General features: G+C 46.3%; 1 protein-coding gene across 4 annotated transcripts in view; it reads right to left on the reverse strand.

The window, feature by feature from the left end:
- LOC120927567 (inactive peptidyl-prolyl cis-trans isomerase FKBP6-like) overlaps positions 1-23,257 on the reverse strand; it is a 201,433-nt gene that overhangs the window by 44,658 nt on the left and 133,518 nt on the right. For 3 of the 4 annotated variants that reach the window (XM_040338335.1, XM_040338333.1, XM_040338334.1), the window contains exons 6-7: positions 17,379-17,573; positions 4,382-4,491 (exon numbers count right to left, since the gene is read on the reverse strand). In XM_040338335.1, coding sequence (XP_040194269.1) covers positions 4,382-4,491; positions 17,379-17,573 — 305 coding nt within the window. The remainder of the gene's footprint in view (positions 1-4,381; positions 4,492-17,378; positions 17,574-23,257) is intronic. The other variant, XM_040338336.1, reaches the window with a different exon arrangement.

Below are 23,257 nucleotides of genomic sequence, written 5' to 3' on the forward strand. Positions count from 1 at the left end.
GAAGAAGAAGAAGAAGAAGAAGAAGAAGAAGAAGAAGACGCCGGAGAAGAAGAAGAAGAAGAAGAAGAAGAAGAAGCCGGAGAAGAAGAAGAAGAAGAAGAAGAAGAAGAAGAAGAAGAAGAAGACGCCGGAGAAGAAGAAGAAGAAGAAGAAGAAGAAGAAGAAGAAGAAGAAGAAGAAGAAGAAGAAGAAGAAGAAGAAGAAGCCGGAGAAGAAGAAGAAGAAGACGCCGGAGAAGAAGAAGAAGAAGAAGAAGAAGAAGAAGAAGAAGAAGAAGAAGAAGAAGAAGAAGAAGAAGAAGAAGAAGAAGCCGAAGAAGAAGAAGAAGACGCCGGAGAAGAAGAAGAAGACGCCGGAGAAGAAGAAGAAGACGCCGGAGAAGAAGAAGAAGACGCCGGAGAAGAAGAAGAAGCCGGAGAAGAAGAAGAAGAAGAAGACGCCGGAGAAGAAGAAGAAGAAGAAGACGCCGGAGAAGAAGAAGAAGAAGACGCCGGAGAAGAAGAAGAAGAAGACGCCGGAGAAGAAGAAGAAGAAGAAGAAGAAGACGCCGGAGAAGAAGAAGAAGAAGAAGAAGAAGAAGACGCCGGAGAAGAAGAAGACACCGGAGAAGAAGAAGAAGAAGAAGAAGAAGAAGCCAGTGAAGAAGACGAAGAGCCTATGGACTCTGTCTAACTCAATGGTGGCCTCCTCCAGACCCGAAGAAGACGGTGAAGAAGAAGACGGAGAAGAAGACGCCGGAGAAGAAGAAGAAGACGACGACGAAGAGCCTATGGACTCTGTCTAACTCGATGGTGGCCTCCTCCAGACCCGAAGAAGAAGACGCCGGTGAAGAAGAAGACGCCGGTGAAGAAGAAGAAGACGCCGGTGAAGAAGAAGAAGACGCCGGTGAAGAAGAAGAGAAGAAGAAGGCGCCGGTGAAGAAGAAGAAGAAGACGCTGGTGAAGAAGAAGAAGAAGCCGGTGAAGAAGAAGAAGAAGAAGACGAAGACCCTATGGACTCTGTCTAACTCAATGGTGGCCTCCTCCAGACCCGAAGAAGAAGCCGGTGAAGAAGAAGACGACGCCGGTGAAGAAGAAGAAGACGCCGGTGAAGAAGAAGAGAAGAAGAAGACGCCGGTGAAGAAGAAGAAGAAGACGCTGGTGAAGAAGAAGAAGAAGCCGGTGAAGAAGAAGAAGAAGAAGAAGACGAAGAGCCTATGGACTCTGTCTAACTCGATGGTGGCCTCCTCCAGACCCGAAGAAGACGCCGGTGAAGAAGAAGAAGAAGAAGAAGAAGAAGAAGAAGAAGAAGAAGAAGAAGAAGAAGAAGAAGAAGAAGAAGAAGAAGAAGAAGAAGAAGAAGACGATGCCGGTGAAGAAGAAGAAGAAGAAGAAGAAGAAGACGCCGGTGAAGAAGAAGACGATGCCGGTGAAGAAGAAGAAGAAGAAGAAGAAGAAGAAGAAGAAGAAGAAGAAGAAGAAGACGCCGGTGAAGAAGAAGAAGCCGGTGAAGAAGAAGAAGAAGAAGAAGAAGAAGAAGAAGCCGGTGAAGAAGAAGAAGAAGCCGGTGAAGAAGAAGAAGAAGAAGAAGAAGAAGAAGAAGAAGCCGGAGAAGAAGAAGAAGAAGAAGCCGGAGAAGAAGAAGAAGAAGACGCCGGAGAAGAAGAAGAAGAAGCCGGAGAAGAAGAAGAAGAAGAAGAAGAAGCCGGAGAAGAAGAAGAAGAAGAAGAAGAAGCCGGAGAAGAAGAAGAAGAAGAAGAAGAAGCCGGAGAAGAAGAAGAAGAAGAAGAAGAAGAAGAAGACGCCGGAGAAGAAGAAGAAGAAGAAGAAGAAGACGCCGGAGAAGAAGAAGAAGAAGAAGAAGAAGAAGACGACGACGGAGAAGAAGAAGACGCCGGTGAAGAAGACGCCGGTGAAGAAGACGAAGAAGACGCCGGTGAAGAAGAAGAAGAAGAAGACGGTGAAGAATGAAGAAGACGGTGAAGAAGACGGTGAAGAAGAAGAAGAAGACGGTGAAGAATGAAGAAGAAGACGGTGAAGAAGACGGTGAAGAAGAAGAAGAAGACGGTGAAGAAGAAGAAGACGGTGAAGAATGAAGAAGAAGACGGTGAAGAATGAAGAAGAAGAAGAAGAAGACGACGCCGGTGAAGAATGAAGAAGAAGAAGATGAAGAAGAAGAAGACGGTGAAGAATGAAGAAGAAGAAGACGACGCCGGTGAAGAATGAAGAAGAAGAAGATGAAGACGACGACGACGGTGAAGAAGAAGAAGACGAAGAAGACGACGCCCGACGGTGAAGAAGAAGAAGAAGAAGAAGAAGAAGAAGAAGAAGAAGAAGAAGAAGAAGAAGAAGAAGAAGAAGATATTAATAAAGGAATTGTCAAAACCGGCTACTGTCATTTGAAATTTTTGACACTTTTTTGGTGAAATGGTAGAGGTACAATGTACCCCATTACCATTTCACACAGGGGGGGGCCGGGATCTTGATCTTCCAGATTTCGATAAGCCCCCTGCCCGCAGACCCCCACAACCACCGGGCAAGGGATGTGGGGATGAGGCCCTTGTCCCCATCAACATGGGGACATCCTCCCCATGTTGAGGGCATGTGGCCTGGTACGGTTCAGGAGAGGGCGCACTCTGTCCCCCCCTCTTTTCTGCGGCCGGCCAGGTTAACGTGCTCGGATAAGGGTCTGGTGTGGATTTTTGGGGGGACTCCACACGTTTTTATTTTTTTTTATTTGGGGTGCAGTTCCCCTTAAAATCCACACCAGACCTGAAGGGCCTGGTATGGATATTTGGGGGGAACCCCACGTCATTTTTTTTTTTTACGGCGGGGGTTCCCCTTAATATTCATACCAGACCTGAAGGGCCTGGTAATTGGATTTGGGGGGACCCCCACGTTTTTTTATTTTTATTTTATGAATGAATTCTCTCAGAATTGCCGGGAGCCGGACAATTCATTATAGCCGCGAGTGAATTTTAAATGTCTTTTTTTCCTTCAGAATGTAATTTTTTGCAGGGACAGTTGTAAGTATGGGAAACATGCGCTATTTCACATGCCGACTTTACACCCCCCCTAGGTACGAAATTTAAAGGAATATTTCACTTTTATTGTTTCACTTTAAGCATTATTAAATTCACTGCTCCCGAAAAAACGTCCATTTAAAAAAATAAAAAAAGCATTGATACATGTCCCCTGGGGCAGGACAAAACTTGCATATTAACCTTTAAAATTAACACTTTTGATTTCTCCCATAGACTTCTATAGGGAGTTTGGCGGCGGCTTTACATATTACTTGCATTGCGCCGGCTGCTAAGTCGGTTCAAGCGCCTAATTAAGGCTTCATCCAGCGCACTAAGCCATGAATCGGCGCAGCGCATTGATAATGGTAAATCAGCCCCAATATGTAAGCCTATAGTAACAATGCTCCTTCGTTCGCACGGCACTCCAGACTGAGGCTGTGCGTGAGGACATCACTACCTCAACTCTGACATGTTATGCTCAATAACATTATCAGGTCCTGAAAGGTAACCTTGCCGACTGATATGCGTTAAAACTCAGAACTATGCGCTCATGAGTTGCAGTGCAGCTCACTGCCAGAAATAGAACAGGCACTTCTTTGGTGCATCAGACAGTCTATTTAAATGAACGGGCTGCCTTACATGCCACTCATTGTGAATAAGCCCTAAAAGGATGCTTCTTACCTTTCCCAGTCTTCGGCTCAAAGCCAGTTTATCTGCACATTTTATGATATTCTTTTTAAATAAAAAAAATTCAAATAGGTGTGCCATTACCATAAAAGCTTCTGTCAAAGTGCCTCTCTCTGGTGACTGGTTCCCGATTGCTATATCTGACAGAGCCGCTGTCAAATACAACACTTTAATAGAACCAGTGGCAAGCAAAGGTTCTGCAATTAAATATTGTATCTAGAAACCAATCTACAGCATGAAACATTGGGCTGTGTAGAGTTTATATACAGATGGCAGGCAGGAGAGGTTAAAAAATACATACCTGTACCAAAGATTGATCAGTTAAAACTAAAAAAGGAAAATCAGCTTAAGCCCAGGTTCACACTGAGATGCGGGAATGAAGCCCTGCGAGTTCAGCGGAACTCGCACGATTTCACGCCCGCCTGTCAGTTCTGAATTCGGCCTCGATTTCAGACATTTGTGCAGGTTTCTGCACAGATGTCAATGTAAATCGCAGCCCCGAAAATTGCAAAAAGTAGTACAGAAACACATTTTTAAAAACGGTGCGGCACCGCAAATGCAGCGTTGCACTGATTAGGATGGTGCCATTGCCGGCAATTGCCACTGATTTGACATGCGATTTGAAATGTCAAATCGTACCAATGTGAACCAGGGCTTAAAGATTACAAATTTATAAAAATAAAAATTATATACCTCGACAGTCTCTTCAATTCACCGTTAATTTCAGAGTTAAACGGCTTCAACCTCTGAGCTCCTAAAAGGAATGTACGAGCCTTTTCATACTCTTTCAACTCAAGACATGCCTGACATAGGAAGGTAAAAAAAATAAAAAAGATAACAGTTGTATATGTATCATACTTAACGTACATATGTAGTAAAGAGATTAAATACAATAAGGCAAGCATACAAAAGTCATGGGCAGAACAAAGATGAGGAGACTGGATGATTTTTATCCTAAATAAATTACTAAAATATATTTATATTATAATGATATTTAGGTTTACCCAGTTTTGCAAAAAAATAGGATTTTTTCATCATGATTTCCAACATCCCACAGGGTATCAGGAAGCATGATAGATCCCCCATAGTTTGGAGCAGAAATGGGTTGAGGATGGGGAAGAGCTTAAAGGGGTTGCAAAGGTTTGTTTTTAATTTTCTAAATAGGTTCCTTTAAGCTAGTACATTGTTGGTTCACTTACCTTTTCCTTCGCTTTCCCTTCTAATTTTTTTTTCTTTGTCTGAATTTCTCACTTCCTGTTCCTCCTCAGTAAGCTTGCCCCCATCATCTGAGCCATTCTGGCTGGGGGTTAGTCAGCGTGCTCGCCCCCTCCCTTGGGACTAGTGTGTTGCCCCGCAGGGATGAACACACGGCTCGGATGATGGGGGCAAGCTTACTGAGAAGGAACAGGAAGTGAGAAATTCAGACAAAGAAAAAAAACATTTAGAAAAGAAATTGAAGGAAAGGGTAAGTGAACCAACAATGCACTAGCTTAAAGGAACCTATTTAAAAAATAAAAAACGAACCTTTACAAATTCTTTAAGCTCTTCAAGCTCTGCTCCAAACTAGGAGGCTCAGGGGAAGGGGATCTATCATGCCTCCTGACACCCTGCGGGATGTTGGAAATCATGACAGCTATCCTGTGCTCTAACCCAGCTAGGGCTGAGGACAGTTCATCCTTAGTGATAAAGGGTGAGGCAGCAGCATTGTCTGTAGGCACAACACCATATAGGCACAGCGGCTCAGATTGTCCGGAAGCCTCTGGTCTTTCAGGGGTTACAACACTAGGGATACGACTAGGTTCATCAGGAACTATTAATGACATAGGTTTGCCCTTCCCTGTAGTGTTTGTCCCTCACCTCTTTTTGGTTTGCCCTTCCCTGTAGTGTTTGTCCCTCACCTCTTTTTGGAAGACATTCAATAGGAAGAAGGAAGACCCTTTACTAGGGCTCACCAAGCCCCTATGTAACAATCCTGCTAAGCACCTTTAGCCTGTCAAGCAACACCTGGTGACTCACGTGACAAGGGTAAGGAGAACTTAACTGCTGAAAATGCCTGTTCAGAGCCTGCTCTGTGTGCCACAGCTGCACCACGTTTGGCTTACACAGCTTATATAAGCATGTGCATTGTGTCCTGGTGAACGGGCATAGCTGTATTTGCGTACGATGCAAATCTTCGTACGACTAGATAAAGGCAACTGTGTACGTACGGTGAAACCGTGTGCGCCATGGCCGCCAAACTCCTAAATCCAGCGGCGCTTTTGCAAATGCACGTGTGTCACGCCCACCAAACAGCAACTGCTGAGCACAGCGGCAATCTTGCAAACGCACATTGGCCATTAACGATCGTGCGCCATCATACAGATAAAAAACAGCCAGACAAACACCCACAGCTAGCCCAAAACCCCCGTATGGTGCCTGCTAGGGGTGCAACGGATCGTCACCGATCCGTGATCCGAACGGGTCGCCCCGTTCGGATCGGCACACCCCGTGATCCGCGGAGCGCTCCGGAGCCTAGGCCTAGGAAAGTCCCCGGCTTCGGCCTAGCTCCGGAGCGGCGGCCATCTTGCTCCACCCAGTCTGCTTGCCAGAGCCCAGCGTGACACGCCTCCCCGGGGAGGCGTGTCACGCTGTGCACTGGGCTCTGGCAAGCAGACTTGGAGAGGGAATGTTAGTAAAGCACTGGTTGAGAGGAGGGGAAAAAAAAAAGAGCACAGTAGCAATTCACAAGGGTGGATTAAAGAGGCTGTTTGGACAGGACTTGTTAAAAGTACAATCTTGCTGTTTTTACAGCAAGATTATTTACTATTACTGCATGTTATTTCCCCCCAGTTCTGCAGTTCTGACAATGACTATAAAGTGTGTGTGTGATTATATATATATATATATATATATATAGATATATATATATATATATATATATATATATATATATATGAAGGGGGGGGTGTTTTCCTCGCGCTAGGAGAATGAATGTAAATAAATTTCAAGTGAATAAATGAATAAATAAGTAAATGGTGAGTAATTCCAGCAGCAACGCTAAACATGTGATATACACACAGAAGATAAAAAGAAAAAAGATGAGTTGCGCTAGGAGTCGCAACTTAATGCGAGAATAATATTAAATAAATAAATAAATAAATAAATAAATGAATAAATAAATAAATAGCTAGTGCAAAAATAGCAGAAATGATGCCCAAATAATATGAAAAAACCTTTCGGAGTAAATACAACAATCCGCTACTTGGGACCAAGCACTTAGAAAACTTTGTTAGTCCATTAAAGGTGCATACTAATCAATTGTTAAATAGTCCCAAATGAGAGGGGAAATCAACAGCAGAACCCCAAAACATATGAATGTCCAAATAAATGGGCAAAAACAGTTGCAGAGTAATGAAATAATCCAAGTATTGAACAGCCACTGGTCTCTGTTCAGAAGAAACATATATTCCCACCGAGAGGTAAGTAAGGGTGTGCTCTTACCAGATCCACGATCAAAGAAGGCATGTCAATCCACTCAGGTCATGGAGAAAGCTTGGTCACCGCTGACAGGCAGGATGTCCTCTCCAGTGTGCTTACGACTCCACATCCATTCGGAGAACCAAGGGAAGAAATAGGCTCAGAATGTGAAGTACCGTCAAGTGTTTATTAAAAATTGTGCAGCATATACACAGCGGTACATGTAAATTTAAAATTGCCGGCTAAAAACAAGCAAATACAAATGTAAATAAAAAACGTGCGCCCGTGCATCCGGGGTCTTACGTGACCCCGGATGCACGGGCGCACGTTTTTTATTTGCATAAAGTCGTAAGCACACTGGAGAGGACATCCTGCCTGTCAGCGGTGACCGAGCTTTCTCCATGACCTGAGTGGATTGACATGCCTTCTTTGATCGTGGATCTGGTAAGAGCACACCCTTACTTACCTCTCGGTGGGAATATATGTTTCTTCTGACCAGAGACCAGTGGCTGTTCAATACTTGGATTATTTCATTACTCTGCAACTGTTTTTGCCCATTTATTTGGACATTCATATGTTTTGGGGTTCTGCTGTTGATTTCCCCTCTCATTTGGGACTATTTAACAATTGATTAGTATATGCACCTTTAATGGACTAACAAAGTTTTCTAAGTGCTTGGTCCCAAGTAGTGGATTGTTGTATTTACTCCGAAAGGTTTTTTCATATTATTTGGGCATCATTTCTGCTATTTTTGCACTAGCACTTTATTTATTCATTTATTTAATATTATTCTCGCATCATAATGTTGGCAGGGGCCCCACATAGAACGCTAATAGAAGTTCTGGAGGCAAATTAATTTGCATATAAGTGCCCGACTATAGACCTACACAATAAAGGTGTGGAGGACAACAAAGGCATTGCTGGGATATCTTGGAATATCTGAATTTGCTCCCCTTTGGTACAATAAAAACCTCCCAGAAGTTGAGGGGGTGGAGAGATGTAATATCTGGGAGAGACAGGGAATTACACGATTGGTCCATTTGTATGAGGGGAATACTATGAAGTCGTTTTCAGATTTAAGACAAGAATACAATATCCCAAATAACACTTTCTTCAAATACCTTCAGATCAGACATGCCATTCAGACTCAGTTTAAGTCCCACCCACTAACCAGGGCCCAGACCCCTGTTCTTAATAAAATAGCCCAAAAAACCTCAACAAAAGGGTTTATTTCAGAATTATATAATAGTTTGGGGGACAGGGCCATAAACCAAAAGGGTATTCTTAGAAGCAGAGAAAGATGGGAACGGGACTTGGGACCGATAACGCACGAGAGATGGAACAAGATTCTGAGCAGAGGGGGTTTAGTATCTATCGCCCCGGCACAGAGACTGTCTCACCTCTTTTTGCTCCATAGGGTCTATTACACCCCCAAAAAAATGCTTCAATTTGGTTGGAAAACGAGCGATCAATGCCCTAGATGTAATGCCACAGGAGACCTTGTCCATATGTTCTGGAGATGTCCCAAACTTTTTAGATATTGGACAGAGGTCATCAATAAGCTCAATAATATTTTTGGGACATCTTTGGTGCTAGATGCTAGAACCTGTCTCCTGGGAGATATGGAAGATGATAGACTTTCTCCGGGTACATTGGAGGGTGTGCTGAGAGGCCTATTCCAGGCACGCAAATTAATCGCCCAGCGATGGCAGGCGCATGACCCTCCATCAGTTAGGAACTGGATCGGAACAATAAACAGGTTGATAGAGAGTGAGAGAGTGGCATTTATCAAACAAGGAAACCACAAAAGGCTTGAGAAAGTGTGGGGACCTTGGTTGAGATGCACAGGCCTCCCTTTGTAGAGGCCTTTCCATCCATGGAAGCCAGGAACCTTTAAACAATTAAAAACTAAAACAAGCCGTATTTGACCTTGGTTCCTCCCTAAAAAAGCGACTATAATTGAGATCTGTATGAGGGGAGACTCTCTCCCATTTTTGACTGCCTTTTTTTTTTTTTTTTTTCTTCTTCCTTTCTTTTCTTTCTAATTTGGATCAGGATGACATGGGTGCTGCCTGGGAGGGGGGGGGGGGTGGGAACGGGAGGGGGGGGGGTGGAGGGTTGGGGGGGCGGCGGAGAGATAGGACAATATATTATATATACGTAGCTTAAGAATAGTTTTTTCGGCTGTATGTATCACGCGCATCATCTATATAGATGTGATTTTTTTTTGTAATACACTGTATCTTGGGGGGAAAAAAAAGAATACAAAATAAAAATATTAAATAAGAAAAAAAATATTATTCTCGCATTAAGTTGCGACTCCTAGCGCAACTCATCTTTTTTCTTATATATATATATATATATATATATATATATATATATATATATATATATATATATATATATACATACAATTTTTTTTTTTTTTTTTTGGACTGATGAAAAGGGACTTTTTTTGCTGATCCGAAAATGATCCGATCCGTGACTCCTGATCCGAGGATCGATCCGATCCGTGAGTTTTTTGATCCGTTGCACCCCTAGTGCCTGCACACAGGTGTCCAGCCTTTAGCTGGCTTGACTGATTGTTACAATCACTGGGACACCCCACAATAATAAAATAAAAAGGGGTTTCACTTACCCGTCCAGGCGCAGGGCCACTTTGAAACCAAGGGCCCAATCTTCACCCTTCATGGTGGATTCCTGTCACTAGGACGTTCAAGGACTGGGTACCCTTTCATGTTTAAGGTCCACCCCCTTGGACCTGTACAGCACCCTGCAGGAAATTCCTTAGCGCTGTAGTGATCAAGATTTCCCCTCCGCAGGGTAGAGTGCCCAAAGGTCGCTTACAGGCAAAACCTTGCTGAATATCGAATCTTCTTTGTGAGGCTCGGGTACCATTGATCTAGGTCTGAAAGCCTGTGTCAAAATGGATCCGATCAGTCAATCCCTTGATTCATTTTTGGAACCGTTTTTTGGGAATAAAGACCTGGAGCTCAGAGAGCTCACACACCCTGCCATTCACCTTGCAGACACTGGTAAAAAAAATGTGTTTCCTGTATGGGAGGGTTTATATAGGGGATCAATTCCTGTCTAAAGACTTTGGTCTACCAGTGTCCATTCACCTAATGAAGTATAACCCAGCAGGTAATGAATATTAGCACGACTGTGTCCCATGATGTATGAAAAAAAAAAAAAAAAACACAGATCTCCATAAGGACATTTTGAAATAATGCACTTGGGAAAACAGCATCCAAGAGATTTCTCCCTTCTCCTTTCCAGTTTAAGCGATAACTTGAACCAGACTATAAAGGAATAAATACCCAACAACCACCTTTGTGATCCACAATCAATCATTTTCAAAAATAAACAAAAATGCATACAAATAATGGACCACATATCTTTTGGCAGCAATATCACCCAGCTGGTCAATATAAAAACCAAGATGCCGTAGATGGAGACCTGATCATTTACACTGTATCCAGGAGAAGAATTTTTCCGGATTTTAGTGTACCACCTTCAAGGTGTGGGGCTCTCAGACCAATACATTTATTTGTGTCATTATTCCATAAAAATAATAAAGCATGTGATGTAGTTAAACAGAATTTCTTTTGAGGCTCAAAGGCAGTGGTTTAGTGATCATGAATCTTCAACATTTTCCAACACAAAGAAAATGAGCTGCAAGATAACACAGCCAGAGCCAAATAAATGGTTCCCAACAGTGCAATGGGTTGGAAGTTCTTGCATGAACCCGAATTTTGCCCTTTAAGTGGATGTGAACCCAATTCATTAAAAGAGCTGGGCACATCTCTGTAGTGTCTTATCTCTCTCCAAAGCACTAAGTCCAGTAGCCTAACTTCTGATAAGTTCTAAGATGGGAGATAAAAGCAGCCTGAAGTTTGTGTTGGGGGAGGTTACTATAAAGATATTAGCACAGAGCTCTGCACATTACTTCCTTTGCCAATATGAAGAGGTGGTATGTGCCTTTCCTCTAATCAGCTGTCTTGGCTGTATGTCAATAATCCACTCCCAGTGCTGAACAGAAAGGGAAAATCTGTAACACGATGTGCACTTTTTGTAAAGTATATATAAAGCTGAAAACATGTAGGGAGATTTGGTTTCATCCCTGTGTATCATCTGAGACTGTTCACTTCACTGGGTATACATGAGGGTTACATCCACTTTAAGACCAACATAACTCTTTTAAAGATGCAATGCATGGGAGGGCGTGGCCAGCACGGCATGTGAACAGACGCTGGTTCACAGAGCTCCGCACTGATCCTGCAATTATCCGGTTTCCGGCACCTCAAACACCCGGATTTTTTCACCCTGGACGGTAGGGGAACCTCCCCCCAGCACCCTGCATTGCTCGGCTCACTCCCGGAGGGCATGATGACCCGCGGACAGAGGCAAGACGGTCCGAGGCTGGAAATCCAAGATGGCGCCGCCACGCCATCAGCCCAGAGAGCGCGCGGAGGGGACAGGGGGAAAGAAACTGTGAGTAAAGCCCCAAAAAAGAACAAGGAGGGCTCCGGTGACCCCCCCAAAGATATGAGGTACTATGCCCAGAAATTAACAGGGAAACCCCCGGAAACGAGCGCGCAGCCCATGGATGATTGTGCCCCACACAGTGACACTGAGATGGAGGAGGGAGAGAATGTACAGGGAGCAGGGGCCATATTGGATCACACTGAGAGCAACGCAGGGCTGCAGTGGGATACTGAGGAGCCTGAAGTGGAGGGGGGTGACCAGCCCACTCTTGCTGCTATACTAAAGGCAGTGAATAAATGTACAGCCTCTGTAAATGGACTGCGGCTCAGATTTGGAAGTTTGGAGGAGGAGGTAGGCCTGATCAGACATGACATACAGAAAATGAGGGAGAGGACCACGGCTGTGGAGGGAAGGATCAGTGACCTGGAAGACAGAATGCCCCCATTGATTAGGGAAACCCAGAACACCTCGAGACTGGCCAGAGCGGTTGATATGCGCGCAGAGGATTTTGAGAACCGTCTCAGACGCAATAATGTTCGCATAGTCGGACTGCCAGAAAAGGTGGAGGGCCGTGACCCCACACAGTTTGTGGAGCAATGGATGGCCGAGGTGTTCGGCAAGGACTCTTTTACTCACTTGTATGCGGTTGAGAGAGCCCACAGGGTGCCAACTAGGCCTCTCCCGCCGGGCAACCCCCCCCGCCCGATCCTGGCCCGCCTGCTGAATTACAGGGACAGAGAAATTATACTGCGGCTGGCTAGGGAAAAGAAGAATGTCCAGTTTAACGGTACCCGGGTCTCATTCTATCCGGACTTCTCTGCGGCGGTACAGAAAAGCCGTGCCCGGTTCACAGAAATAAAGAAACGCCTGCAGAAGGTGCAGGCCCCTTATGCCATGTTATACCCTGCGAGACTCAGAGTCATTTTGAATGGTCAGGCTCACTTTTTTGAACACCCTGCTGACGCCTCGGACTGGCTGGATGCTAACGAAGGGGCACTACGACAGGTTAGGAGGCCCCATGCGGAAGAGGACTGATACTTGCTCACATTAGCACACGACTTACCAAAGTTGTCCCTTGGATGAGGGCTCTGCCGGAAACACACAATATCCTTTTTTCTGTTGCTCTGAAATGCGAGTTCGGAAACACTGTTATTGTTGCACCCAGTACTGAGGAGAGCAGTGGCGGCGGCCACTGGTGCTGCTTACCTGGAAGGTCACAGGGACCTGTTGTCCCACAGGTTTAGGGGCTGCCCGTTGGCACCCCACAGTTTGAGTTTGCAAAGGCCCTGGGAGCAGGGGGGCACGCACCCTTTCCAGGCGGTTGGCCTGCAGCGGAAGAAATTAGCGACGTGCCCGGATGCACGGATGTCTATCTTTGCTCTCTACGTTGCTTCAAATTACTCCAGAGCTTTTTTTGTCTTATTTTCACTTTTCTCTTTTTTTTCTCATGGGAGGTCAAGCCTTTCCCTTTGCACCTGGCATGTCAGCCTGTTTCAATTGCCAGCCCGGAGGGGCGACTCATCTTTTTCTAATAAGGGGGTGGTGGGAGGCGGGAATGTTGGAGTTTTTACCCAGTCCGGTAACATGCAACGACCCCCCTGATGGCGAAGGTAACTGTATTGTCATGGAATGTTAGGGGACTGCAAGACCCGTTGAAAAGAACTATGGTCTCGTCCCTGATGAGAAAACAGCTGCCTGCTATTTGTGCCCTTCAGGAGACTCATCTGACCCCTGACTCTGTGTCCTGCATGGGATACCGGTGGGTGGGGAGGGCGTATCACTCCACTCACACCTCGTATTCTAGGGGGGTGAGTGTGCTGATACATAGCTCATTGGACTATGAGGAATTACAGGCTGAGGTTGATGCTGATGGTCGTTATGTCTTTATTATGTGCAAGTTGTTTGATTTCAAATGTATTCTTGCTTTTGTGTATGTACCCCCCCCCCCCTTATAACAACCAGGTACTGAGGGCTCTGGTTCAGTTCCAGGTGGGATTCCCGGAGGTGCCATTGTATGCCTTCGGGGATTTCAACTGTTACATGGACCCTCTGGTGGATAAACATCCACCGGGCGGGGACGGGAGGGGGACCCGCCGGACGGCTCTTAGGAAATTAGCGGAGGAGGTGGGGTGGGGAGACCCCTGGAGAGCTAGACACCCAGGGGATAAACAATTTTCATGCTTTTCTAAAACTTATTCATCCCTGTCTAGGATTGATTTATGTCTGTGCTCACACAATGCAGAGAAATATATTTCAGAAATGAGGTACGGTTTGAGAAGTGTATCCGATCACTCCCCGTTGATAGTGTCCCTGGAGGTGCGTCCCCCTTCGACGGTGGCCAAGGCCCCGTGGAAGTTGAATGCCTTCTGGTTGAGCCTTTTCCCATCACACGAGCACATTGAGGCCCGCATTGAGGAATACTGGCGCTTACATGCAGACACTAATGATGTGGCGGTCACTTGGGAGGCCTTCAAGGCTGTCCTGAGGGGCTTGTTTATCACTGAGATCCAGGCCGTTAAGGGGCGGACAAATGCACTTAGGGAAGGGGTAGAACGAATGGCGGAAAACCTTGAGGCCAAATTTATTACAGACCCTTCGGACTCAAACAGGGAGGCGTGGTTGTCGGCGCAGGATGCCCTGTACCTGGTCACGACCTCGGGAGCAGAGAGGAAACGCTTTTTCCAAAAGGCGGCTTACTATGAGGAGGGTGAACACACGGGCCGTATGCTAGCCACCATTGCCCATGCCCAGCAGATGTCTCCCTCCATAGGAGCGCTACGCGCCTCAGGTGGGGGGGTGACGAACTCCCCAGACCAGGTCCTGGGGGAGCTGGTCGGGTTTTACTCCTCCCTCTATGAGTCCAGGGGCACATACTCCTTGGACTCGTTGGGGGATTATCTGGAACCTGTCCTGTTACCGCAACTGTCGACCTCTGATGGGGAGATGCTGGAGGCACCTCTGACCTTGGGTGAGCTGCAGATGGCGACTAGCCTTTTCCCTAATTCAAAGGCCCCTGGAGATGATGGCCTCCCTGCGGAGGTATACAAACAATACGGGGAACTGATGCTCCCACACCTCTTGAGGGTATTTAATGCCGCAAGGGAGGTGGGCACTCTCCCCAAGTCGATGACCAGGGCAAACATTGTCTTGATCCTCAAACCCGACAAAGACCCGCTTGACCCGGGATCCTACAGACCGATTTCCCTATTGCAGAACGATGTAAAGATTCTCGCCAAGGTCCTGGCGGTCAGGCTGAATGGTGCCATTTATAATATTATTCATTCTGACCAGTCGGGGTTTATGCCGCAGAAATCGACGGCGATAAACTTGAGGAGACTCTTTCTCAATATGCAATCGCAGGCGGACAACATGGGAGACAGAGCCCTACTATCTCTTGACGCACACAAAGCGTTTGATAGTGTTGAATGGGAGTATCTTTGGGCGGTGATGCGAAAATTTGGGTTTGGAGAGGGCTTCATTTCCTGGGTCCGACTCCTATACTCTTCCCCGGTGGCGGCGATAAGGGAGGGCGGTAGGGTGTCGCGCACTTTTGACTTGCACAGGGGCGCGAGGCAGGGGTGCCCATTGTCGCCTCTCCTCTTTGCCCTGGCCATTGAACCTCTTGCGGTCATGATTCGGGCAGACCCTTTGATTCAGGGATTCCATTTTGGAGACCTGCACGAGAAAATTATGATGTATGCTGACGATACCATGCTGCTTCTAGGGGACACGGCCGGGTCGTTGACGCAGGCCATGACGGTGGTCCGACGGTTCGGCGTTTACTCGGGCCTGACTATTAACTGGACCAAGTCCTCCTTGCTACTGCTTGATCGACAATCTATCCCGCCCGTGAATAATATACAAGATATCCCGGTCTCTGAATCTTTTCGGTACCTGGGTATCCAAGTCACGGCATGCCCACTAGACTACATTAAACTCAACCTTACCCCGCTGATTAATCGCTGTAGGGACCGGGTCAAGGTGTGGAGCAAACTTAAACTGTCACTGGTTGGGAGGGTGAATCTAATAAAAATGATTCTTATGCCACAACTGCTATACATATTGCATAACTCCCCGATGGTCATCCCTCTAAAAAAATTTAGATTAATTCCCTCTTCCGCTCATTAATCTGGTTAGCAAAGCCTCCCAGGGTCAAATTGGAACAACTGCAATGTCCAAAGGAGGCCGGCGGATTGGCATTGCCCAACCCCTGGCTCTATTATTTAGCCTCCCAGGCGCAGCATATTGCGAGAGTGTCTGCCCCCCAAAGGGACCTCCAGCTGAACCTGAAGGACTCTTCGGTTCGCCTGCTCAGGTTCACGACCGGGGCGGAGGTGGCGGAGGGATTGGAAGCATTGCAGTATGCGAAATCCAACAGACGGTTTCCCACATATGTCCTCATGCAAAAGGTCTGGAACAAGATCAGGATGATGCAAGGCGTGACAGGGTTCACAAAATACAGCCCCATATGGGACAACCTACACTACCGAGAGATAGCTAAGATACCGTACGGATCGAGATGGAAAGGGCATGGCATATCCGTAATGTCACACATAGTAAGGGCGGGCAGGCTGAGACCTTTTGCAGAACTCAGGGAGGACTTTCAACTCCCTGCGTCCATGCAATTTTACTACCTACAACTTAAACATGCATTCGATGCACAGCAGGAGGATGACATATGGGCGTTGAATGTAGCCCCGGTATTTAATTACTTATTAGAAGTGTCCACATATAAGGGTTTTATATCCAACTGCTACGCTATGCTGCTAAACCTCTTCCTACCGGGTGCCCTGCATAAGGCGGTGGCGCAGTGGGAAAGGGATGTGGGTGCGTTTGAGGATGAGCAGTGGGAAGAGGCCTTGCTGGCGATCCCCGCCTGCTCCCTGAACGTGGCACATAGACTATCACAACTTTACATCCTGCTACGGGTACACTATACGCCGGCCCGGCTGGCGCGGATGGGACTGGAGGTGGACCCCTGCTGTACTAGATGCTGCAGGGACCATGGTGACCTCATTCACCTTCTGTGGCGATGCCCGAAGCTCCACTTGTACTGGTCGGGGGTGGTGGATTCGATTAATAAGGCCTTTCAGGCCCAAGTCCCTTTGGATCCCAAGGTCTGTCTTCTGGGGATCACGGAGGGTATCCTGGCAGAGGCTATCCCTAGACAGGCTATAGGCAGGGCTCTGTTCCAGGCCCGCCTAATGATACTAAGACACTGGAAGGACACTGAACCCCCAACAGTGCAGGAATGGATTACACAAATGGGAGTCACTCTTAGATTAGAGAAGGTGGTATATCAGAAACGAGGGTCGAGCAGTAAATATGAAAAGTTATGGGCGAAGTGGCTGGATGTTCCTGGGTTGGCCCCAATAGATTTGGTATATGATAGACTGTTCTAAGGCCGCTGCCGGCTGAATAGGGGACGTCCTTACGGGCCTCGGAAGGGATAGGGAAGGAATTGTCTCCTGGAATCCTTATAAGGTGTTGGGGATTTGACTGTAATACACTGTTTTGTTTTTATGTGTACTCTCCCATGCAATTTTCAATTTTCTAAAAAGCTCTGGAGAATGTAAACTGTATTCATTTTATACATGCTCAATAAAAAACCTTTGTTTGAGAAAAAAAAAAAGATGCAATGCATGCCAACGCATGTGTTTTAGTAGGAATGACCCACCAATTGGATGCGACTTGCTTCATTCTCCAAAGCTATGACTCATTTAAACAATTTACAAGCCATAATTACCTGTCCGCATCGAAACAGAGCTTTAACATTCTTGTTGTCTATGGCCAGAGCCTTCTCACCCCACTCTAGACTGCTGCTGGGACGTTCTAACCTCAAGTATGTGAGTGCCAAATTCAAATTTATAGGTAGACGAGCTGCTTCAAGCTGTCTTCTTTCTTCCTCTGACTTTCCACAGCGTGATAGAGAAGAGGATGCCTACATGTGTAAAGAAATAAGAAACATTTAAATAATTTCAATTCACGTTTATAAATCAGCACCAACACAAAATCAGAGAAGGCATTCATTAGAGAGTTTTCATCTATGGAGTTAGATTCACTCCTTACGAGAGAGTTAAAAATTTTAGGATTCAGGTAAATTTATCTGCCATTTGGACAAGCAGGGACAAAGATACCCTAATAGTTACATAAACCCCAAAAAATCCTGGTGGAGGTTCTAAACAATTCTTATTCTACTACAAAATGTTTCTTTCTTGTCTATTGAGAGACATTAATGCCGTGAATACACAGTCGGAATTTCTGACAAATGTTCGATGGGAGCTTGTTGTGGGAAATTCCGACCGTGTGCATGCTTCATCGGACATTTGCTGGCGGAATTTCCAACAACAAAAATTTGACAACTGGTTCTCAGATTTTCCGACAACAAAACTTGTTTGAGAGTGTGTACACAATTCTGACGCACAAAATTCCACGTTTGCTCGGAATCAAGCAAAAGAGCCGCACTGGCTATTGAACTTCATTTTTCTCAGCTTGTCGTACGTCACCCCGTTCTTGACGTTCGCAATTTCCGACAAAAGTTGTGTGACCATGTGTATGCAAGACAAGTTTGAGCCAACATTCGTTGTCGGAATGTCTGATCGTCTGCAAGCGGCAAAAGTTTTTCACCTTCAGCAATTTTTTTATCTTTCCATCTATAAATCTTCTGCCCTTGTTTAACTTTGGATAGTAAAACATTTTTTTTCTGCCAGTAAATACTTTATACAGCCCACTTCCTGTTTTTTGTCTCGTAAAAAGCCTAAGCTTACGACATCATGCACAGCTCTCTCTCTCACTCTCGTGAGAGTTTTCCAGGAATGGAGGGGGGATAAGTTAAGAGGGCCAATGAGAGCTGCAAGTGTGCCTCTGTAAATCCAGGAAGTGAACATTTAGCAGCTTCAGCTGCCCACAGCTAAAATGGTTGCAGCCAGACTCAGTGGAGGGAGATTTCTGCTGCATATTTAGCAAGAACAGAATCACAGTATATATAAAATAATAATATATAAAATAATTAAAATAAAGTGGTTGGAGGGAAGCTTTAGAATGGCAAAAAAAATGTTATTACAAATTATGTGAGCAGACTGCAGTTCCTCTAAACTGTCCCCTGCAAAAAAAGTAGACTTAACTGGAAGGAGAACCCCTCATTTTATCCGCATGCCTCGTTTTTTGTTCGTGTCCTAGAAGTCTGATGGACTAACCTATTTTTGCTAGCATCTCTTCCAAGAATTTTCTTCTTCATTCAAAGTCCGTTTTCTCTGATGACTCACTTTGAGTGAGTCAAGCACTAGGAGCTAAATTTATTACATACAGTAGGCCTCTCAATGTCTTTAAAATATCCTGTTCCTGATGGTTTTTGCCACACAAGAAAGTGAACTCTGTGGGACTGTGCACTGACTGGATCATAAAGGAAGCTTTTTCTATACAGCATTGAGGAAGTACCCCTTCACTGCTGTTCCCATTTGCAAAGAGCCACGTAGTACTTTAGTCAGTTCCGTCATCTAAATGTGCTTTAGCTCCTTCAGATACGGACAGATCTAGTCTATATCTGAAATCACCCAATTATCTGATGATCCTGAAAGCAGAGACCACAAACACGCCATGCCTTCTCCCATAGTTTAAGTATCCAAATTATTAATGGCCTTGGCAGCTTCTGAGCCATCAGCCTCAGACTATCTGATTCTGAGTCGCTCCAGTCTTTGATAAACTTGCCCCTGGCAAATCAAAGAAAAGACACCAGGTGGCTTCTATTTAGAGAGACCATTAGGCTCCTAGCCATGCAGTGCACACCACTCTAGGGGCTCAACCTATTACTTCTAGCAGTATTGTTACCAGTCTTGGATCCATTATAGCCCCCAAAGTCACAGACATTCCCACCTCACCCACTCTTCCAACACTTTCTCTATAAGGATAAACACCCTGACAAACGGTATGCTTCGCTCAAGCGCCTATTAGCCTTATATCAGTTTGAGGAGCCTTTAGTACAAAAAAAATACATTTTTTTAGTCATACCACCTGTAAAGTAATTTTCTTTGAATGCATCATGGGACACAGAGTTAAGGCTATTATTCATTACCTACTGGGTTATATGCCCACTCTAGGTGAATGGACACTGGTAGACAAAGTGTTACACAGGAAGTCCGCCCCTATATAACCCCTCCTATATAGGAAGTACTTCAGTTTTGTAGCAAGCACTAAATCCTCAAAAGAGGGGAGGGACCTCTGTGTTCCATGATATATTCAAAGACAATGATTTTAGAGGAAAGTATGGCGGAAAAAAAAAATAGGATTTTTGTAATCACCGTAAAATCCTTTTCTCCGAGTTCATGGACGGACACAGCACTCTCTTGACAAAGTGGGTATTCGGCCTTCAACTAGGAGAGGACTAGGCAGAAACGGGTTAATGTTTAAACACAAACAAACTGTACAGTACCGCCCCTGGGGCGGTCCCTTTAGGTACAACCCCTCTCCTTGCCTCATGCAGCTCAGTTCGTCAAAAAGCAGTACAAACAGAGAAAAGGAGGGGTGGGTGCTGTGTCCATCCATGAACTCAGAGAAAATGATTTTACAGTGAGTACAAAAATCCTATTTTCTCTTTCGTTCATGGACGGACACAGCACTCTTGACAAAGTGGGACATCCCAAAAAAAGGGGTGGGAACAGCATTAAAAACAAAACTTCACCCCAAAACAAAACAGGGCTCCTCAACGGAGGAGTTGCAACTTTTAAACAGCCGCCTGCAAAACGCTGCAGCCGAAGGAAGCATCCGAAGATGTACTCATATCAGGCGTGCAAAAATTCAGCGAAAGTGTGAATGGACGACCAGGTCGCCGCCCTACAGATGGTGGCAAACCTGACTGCCAGGCCCTCCCTAGGCCCAGCCACCGAAAACAAACCGCGAGTCTGATCTCCGGAACAGAGCAGTGGTCGACAAGTATACGCTTATTGCTCGGACAACGTCCAAAGAATGCCACGCCGCCCCATCAGGATGCGACGGACTAGGACACACTGATGGAAGCACAATGTCCCCACAAAGAGGAAAAATCGAAATGACCTTAACCACTTTCAGCCCAAGGACGTCATATGACGTCCTGGACTTTCAGTGTGGATATCTGAAAGATGCCTGCAGCCACAGGCATCATTCAGATATCCATCTCTTCAGCCGGCGAATCCCTGCACTATAAGAACGATCATAGCGGCCGCCATCTGGTGCTTCTCCGGGCTATCCTTTGCCATCGAAGACAGGGAGAAACGATCCGCCGGCATACGATGGAAACCATAGAGTAGACTGGTGACCAGATGGTCACCAGTCATCTCTATGATCGTCGGAGGCCCGGGCACGATGTTAGGACGTCACGCCCGGGTCCTGGAATGTAAACACAGCCGCAATCGCGGCTGAAAGCATTAGATCGGTGAATTTTTTTTCACGATCTAATGCTTTCCAGCCTGGAGGAGAGATGTGGGGTCTTATTGACCCTGCATCTCTCCATAAAGAGTACCTGTCACAGTGATTCCTATTATAAGGGATGTTTACATTCCTTGTAATAGGAATAAAAGTGATCAAAAAAAAAAAAGTGTAAAAATAAAAAAAATTTAGTAAAATAAAATATATATATATATATATTTTTTTTTTTTTTAAACGTCCCTATCCCCGGTAGCTCGCGCTCAGAAGCGAACACACACGTAAGTCCCGCCCACATATGTAAACGCTGTTGAAACCACACGTGAGGTATCGCCGCGTGCGTTAGAGCGCCAGAAACAATTCTAGCACTAAACCTCCTCTGTAACTGTAAATTTGTAAAACGAAATAAGCGACGCCTATGGAGATTTTTAAGTACTGACGTTTGGCGCCATTCCGAGTGTGCGCAATTTTAAAGCGTGACATGTTAGGTATCTATTTACTCGGCGCGGAACCTTGCGACAGAAGGCCCTCTCATAGTGGCAGACGCCAGAGAACGTCTGTCACCAGACGCACTAGGTCGGCGTACCAGGGACGCCAAGGCCAACCGGGAGCAATCAGGATGCCTTCGATCTCCACTCTGCGAACAGATGTGGAAAAAACTTCAGAAGAGGAAAGGCATAGATAAGCCTATCCCGACCCCACGGTGTCACCAACGCGTCTGACGCGTCTGCCCAGGGGTCCTTGACCTGGCCACAAACCTCAATACATTCCGATTGAGATGAGAAACCATGATGTCCCCGTCTGGCGGGTCCATTTCCGGTGAGTGAGACGAAAAAACACAACCGGGTGTAGAGACCATTCTCCTTGGTCCAGCATCTGACGACTCAGGTAGTCCTTTTGCCAGTTTCCCAAGCTCGGAAAGAATACGGGCCGAGAGAGCCGGCACGCTCTGCACAGCCCACCTCAGGAAGTGAGTGACCTGTGAAGCAGCCGCCGCACTTGTCCCGTCTTGATGGTTGACATACGCCACCGCTGTGGTGTCGTCCGACTAGATCCTGACTGGACGCCCCTGTAGCCTCCGGGACCGCGCAGAGAGGCACAGCCGGATCGCACTGAGTTGCAAGACATTGATCGGCAGGCAGGAGTCCTCCGGAGTCCAGCGACCCTGGGTCGACTGAGCCCCCCAGACTACCCCCCAACCGGAAAGGCTGGCGTCCGAAGTGACCACCATCTAGTGAAAGGGAAGGAACCATATACCGGACAGAAGTGCCAGTGATGTCAGCCACCAAACCAGGGAGGTCCTGACTAGGTGGCTCATCCGGAGTTGACAAACCAGGGACGATGGACACTTGTCCCATGTGGACAGAATTTTCCCCTGCAACACATTTAAGTGTGAAATGGAGCAAACGGTACCATCTCGAAGGAGGCTACCACGAGACCCAGGACTCGCAAGCAAAGGCGGAATGACGACTAACTTTGGGAAGCCAGCTGCCGCACTGCAGCCTGAAGGGACTGCAACTTTTCCCCAAGGAGGAAATTGTTCGCCTCCGAGGAGGCAGAAACAACCCCAGAACACTAGGCGTTGAGCCGGCACCAGTACGGAATTCTGAGAGTCCAGCCCCCAACCAAAGTCACGGAGGGCCAGATTGGTCATAGATACGCTCACCTCTCACTCAGAAGGGCCAGAAAAAAATCTGTTTGGTGGACAAGAGCTAAACTATCTTGTACCCCGATCAAATTACCTCGCAAACACACCAGTCGGGGATCAGAGATGTCCACCGAGCACCGAATTTGTGAAGACAGTCTGGACACCAGGAGGGTCCGCTATTGGGGGAGAGGTTCATCTTTTCAGGAACTCTCCTTTAAAAGGGCAACAGACCACCAAATTACTTGAGCCCAAAAATACCTTCTGTGGGATTTCCCAATCCTTGTACAAAAGCTTATCAAGCTAAGATACACAAGGAAACCCTTAGTAGAGCGGGCCGGCTTACTGAACCCGAAGGGGACCACATCTCTGCCACATCGCAGAATTCCCCATCCTTAACATATCACTCACTGCTGTGAACAGATCACATGCCAGAACCATTATTTTTGCGATGACCCGGAGACACCCTCACTGTCCGATCCGTCTCGGCCCTTGTCCCCTGACGCATCAGAACCAGGTCATCAGTAGTAGTCGGGTCTGGCCCCACTACAGAGTTGTCCCCGGAAGACGGCAGGGGGAGAGGG

The sequence above is a fragment of the Rana temporaria genome, chromosome 2 (assembly GCF_905171775.1).
Source record: "Rana temporaria chromosome 2, aRanTem1.1, whole genome shotgun sequence".
Lineage (NCBI taxonomy): Eukaryota > Metazoa > Chordata > Amphibia > Anura > Ranidae > Rana > Rana temporaria.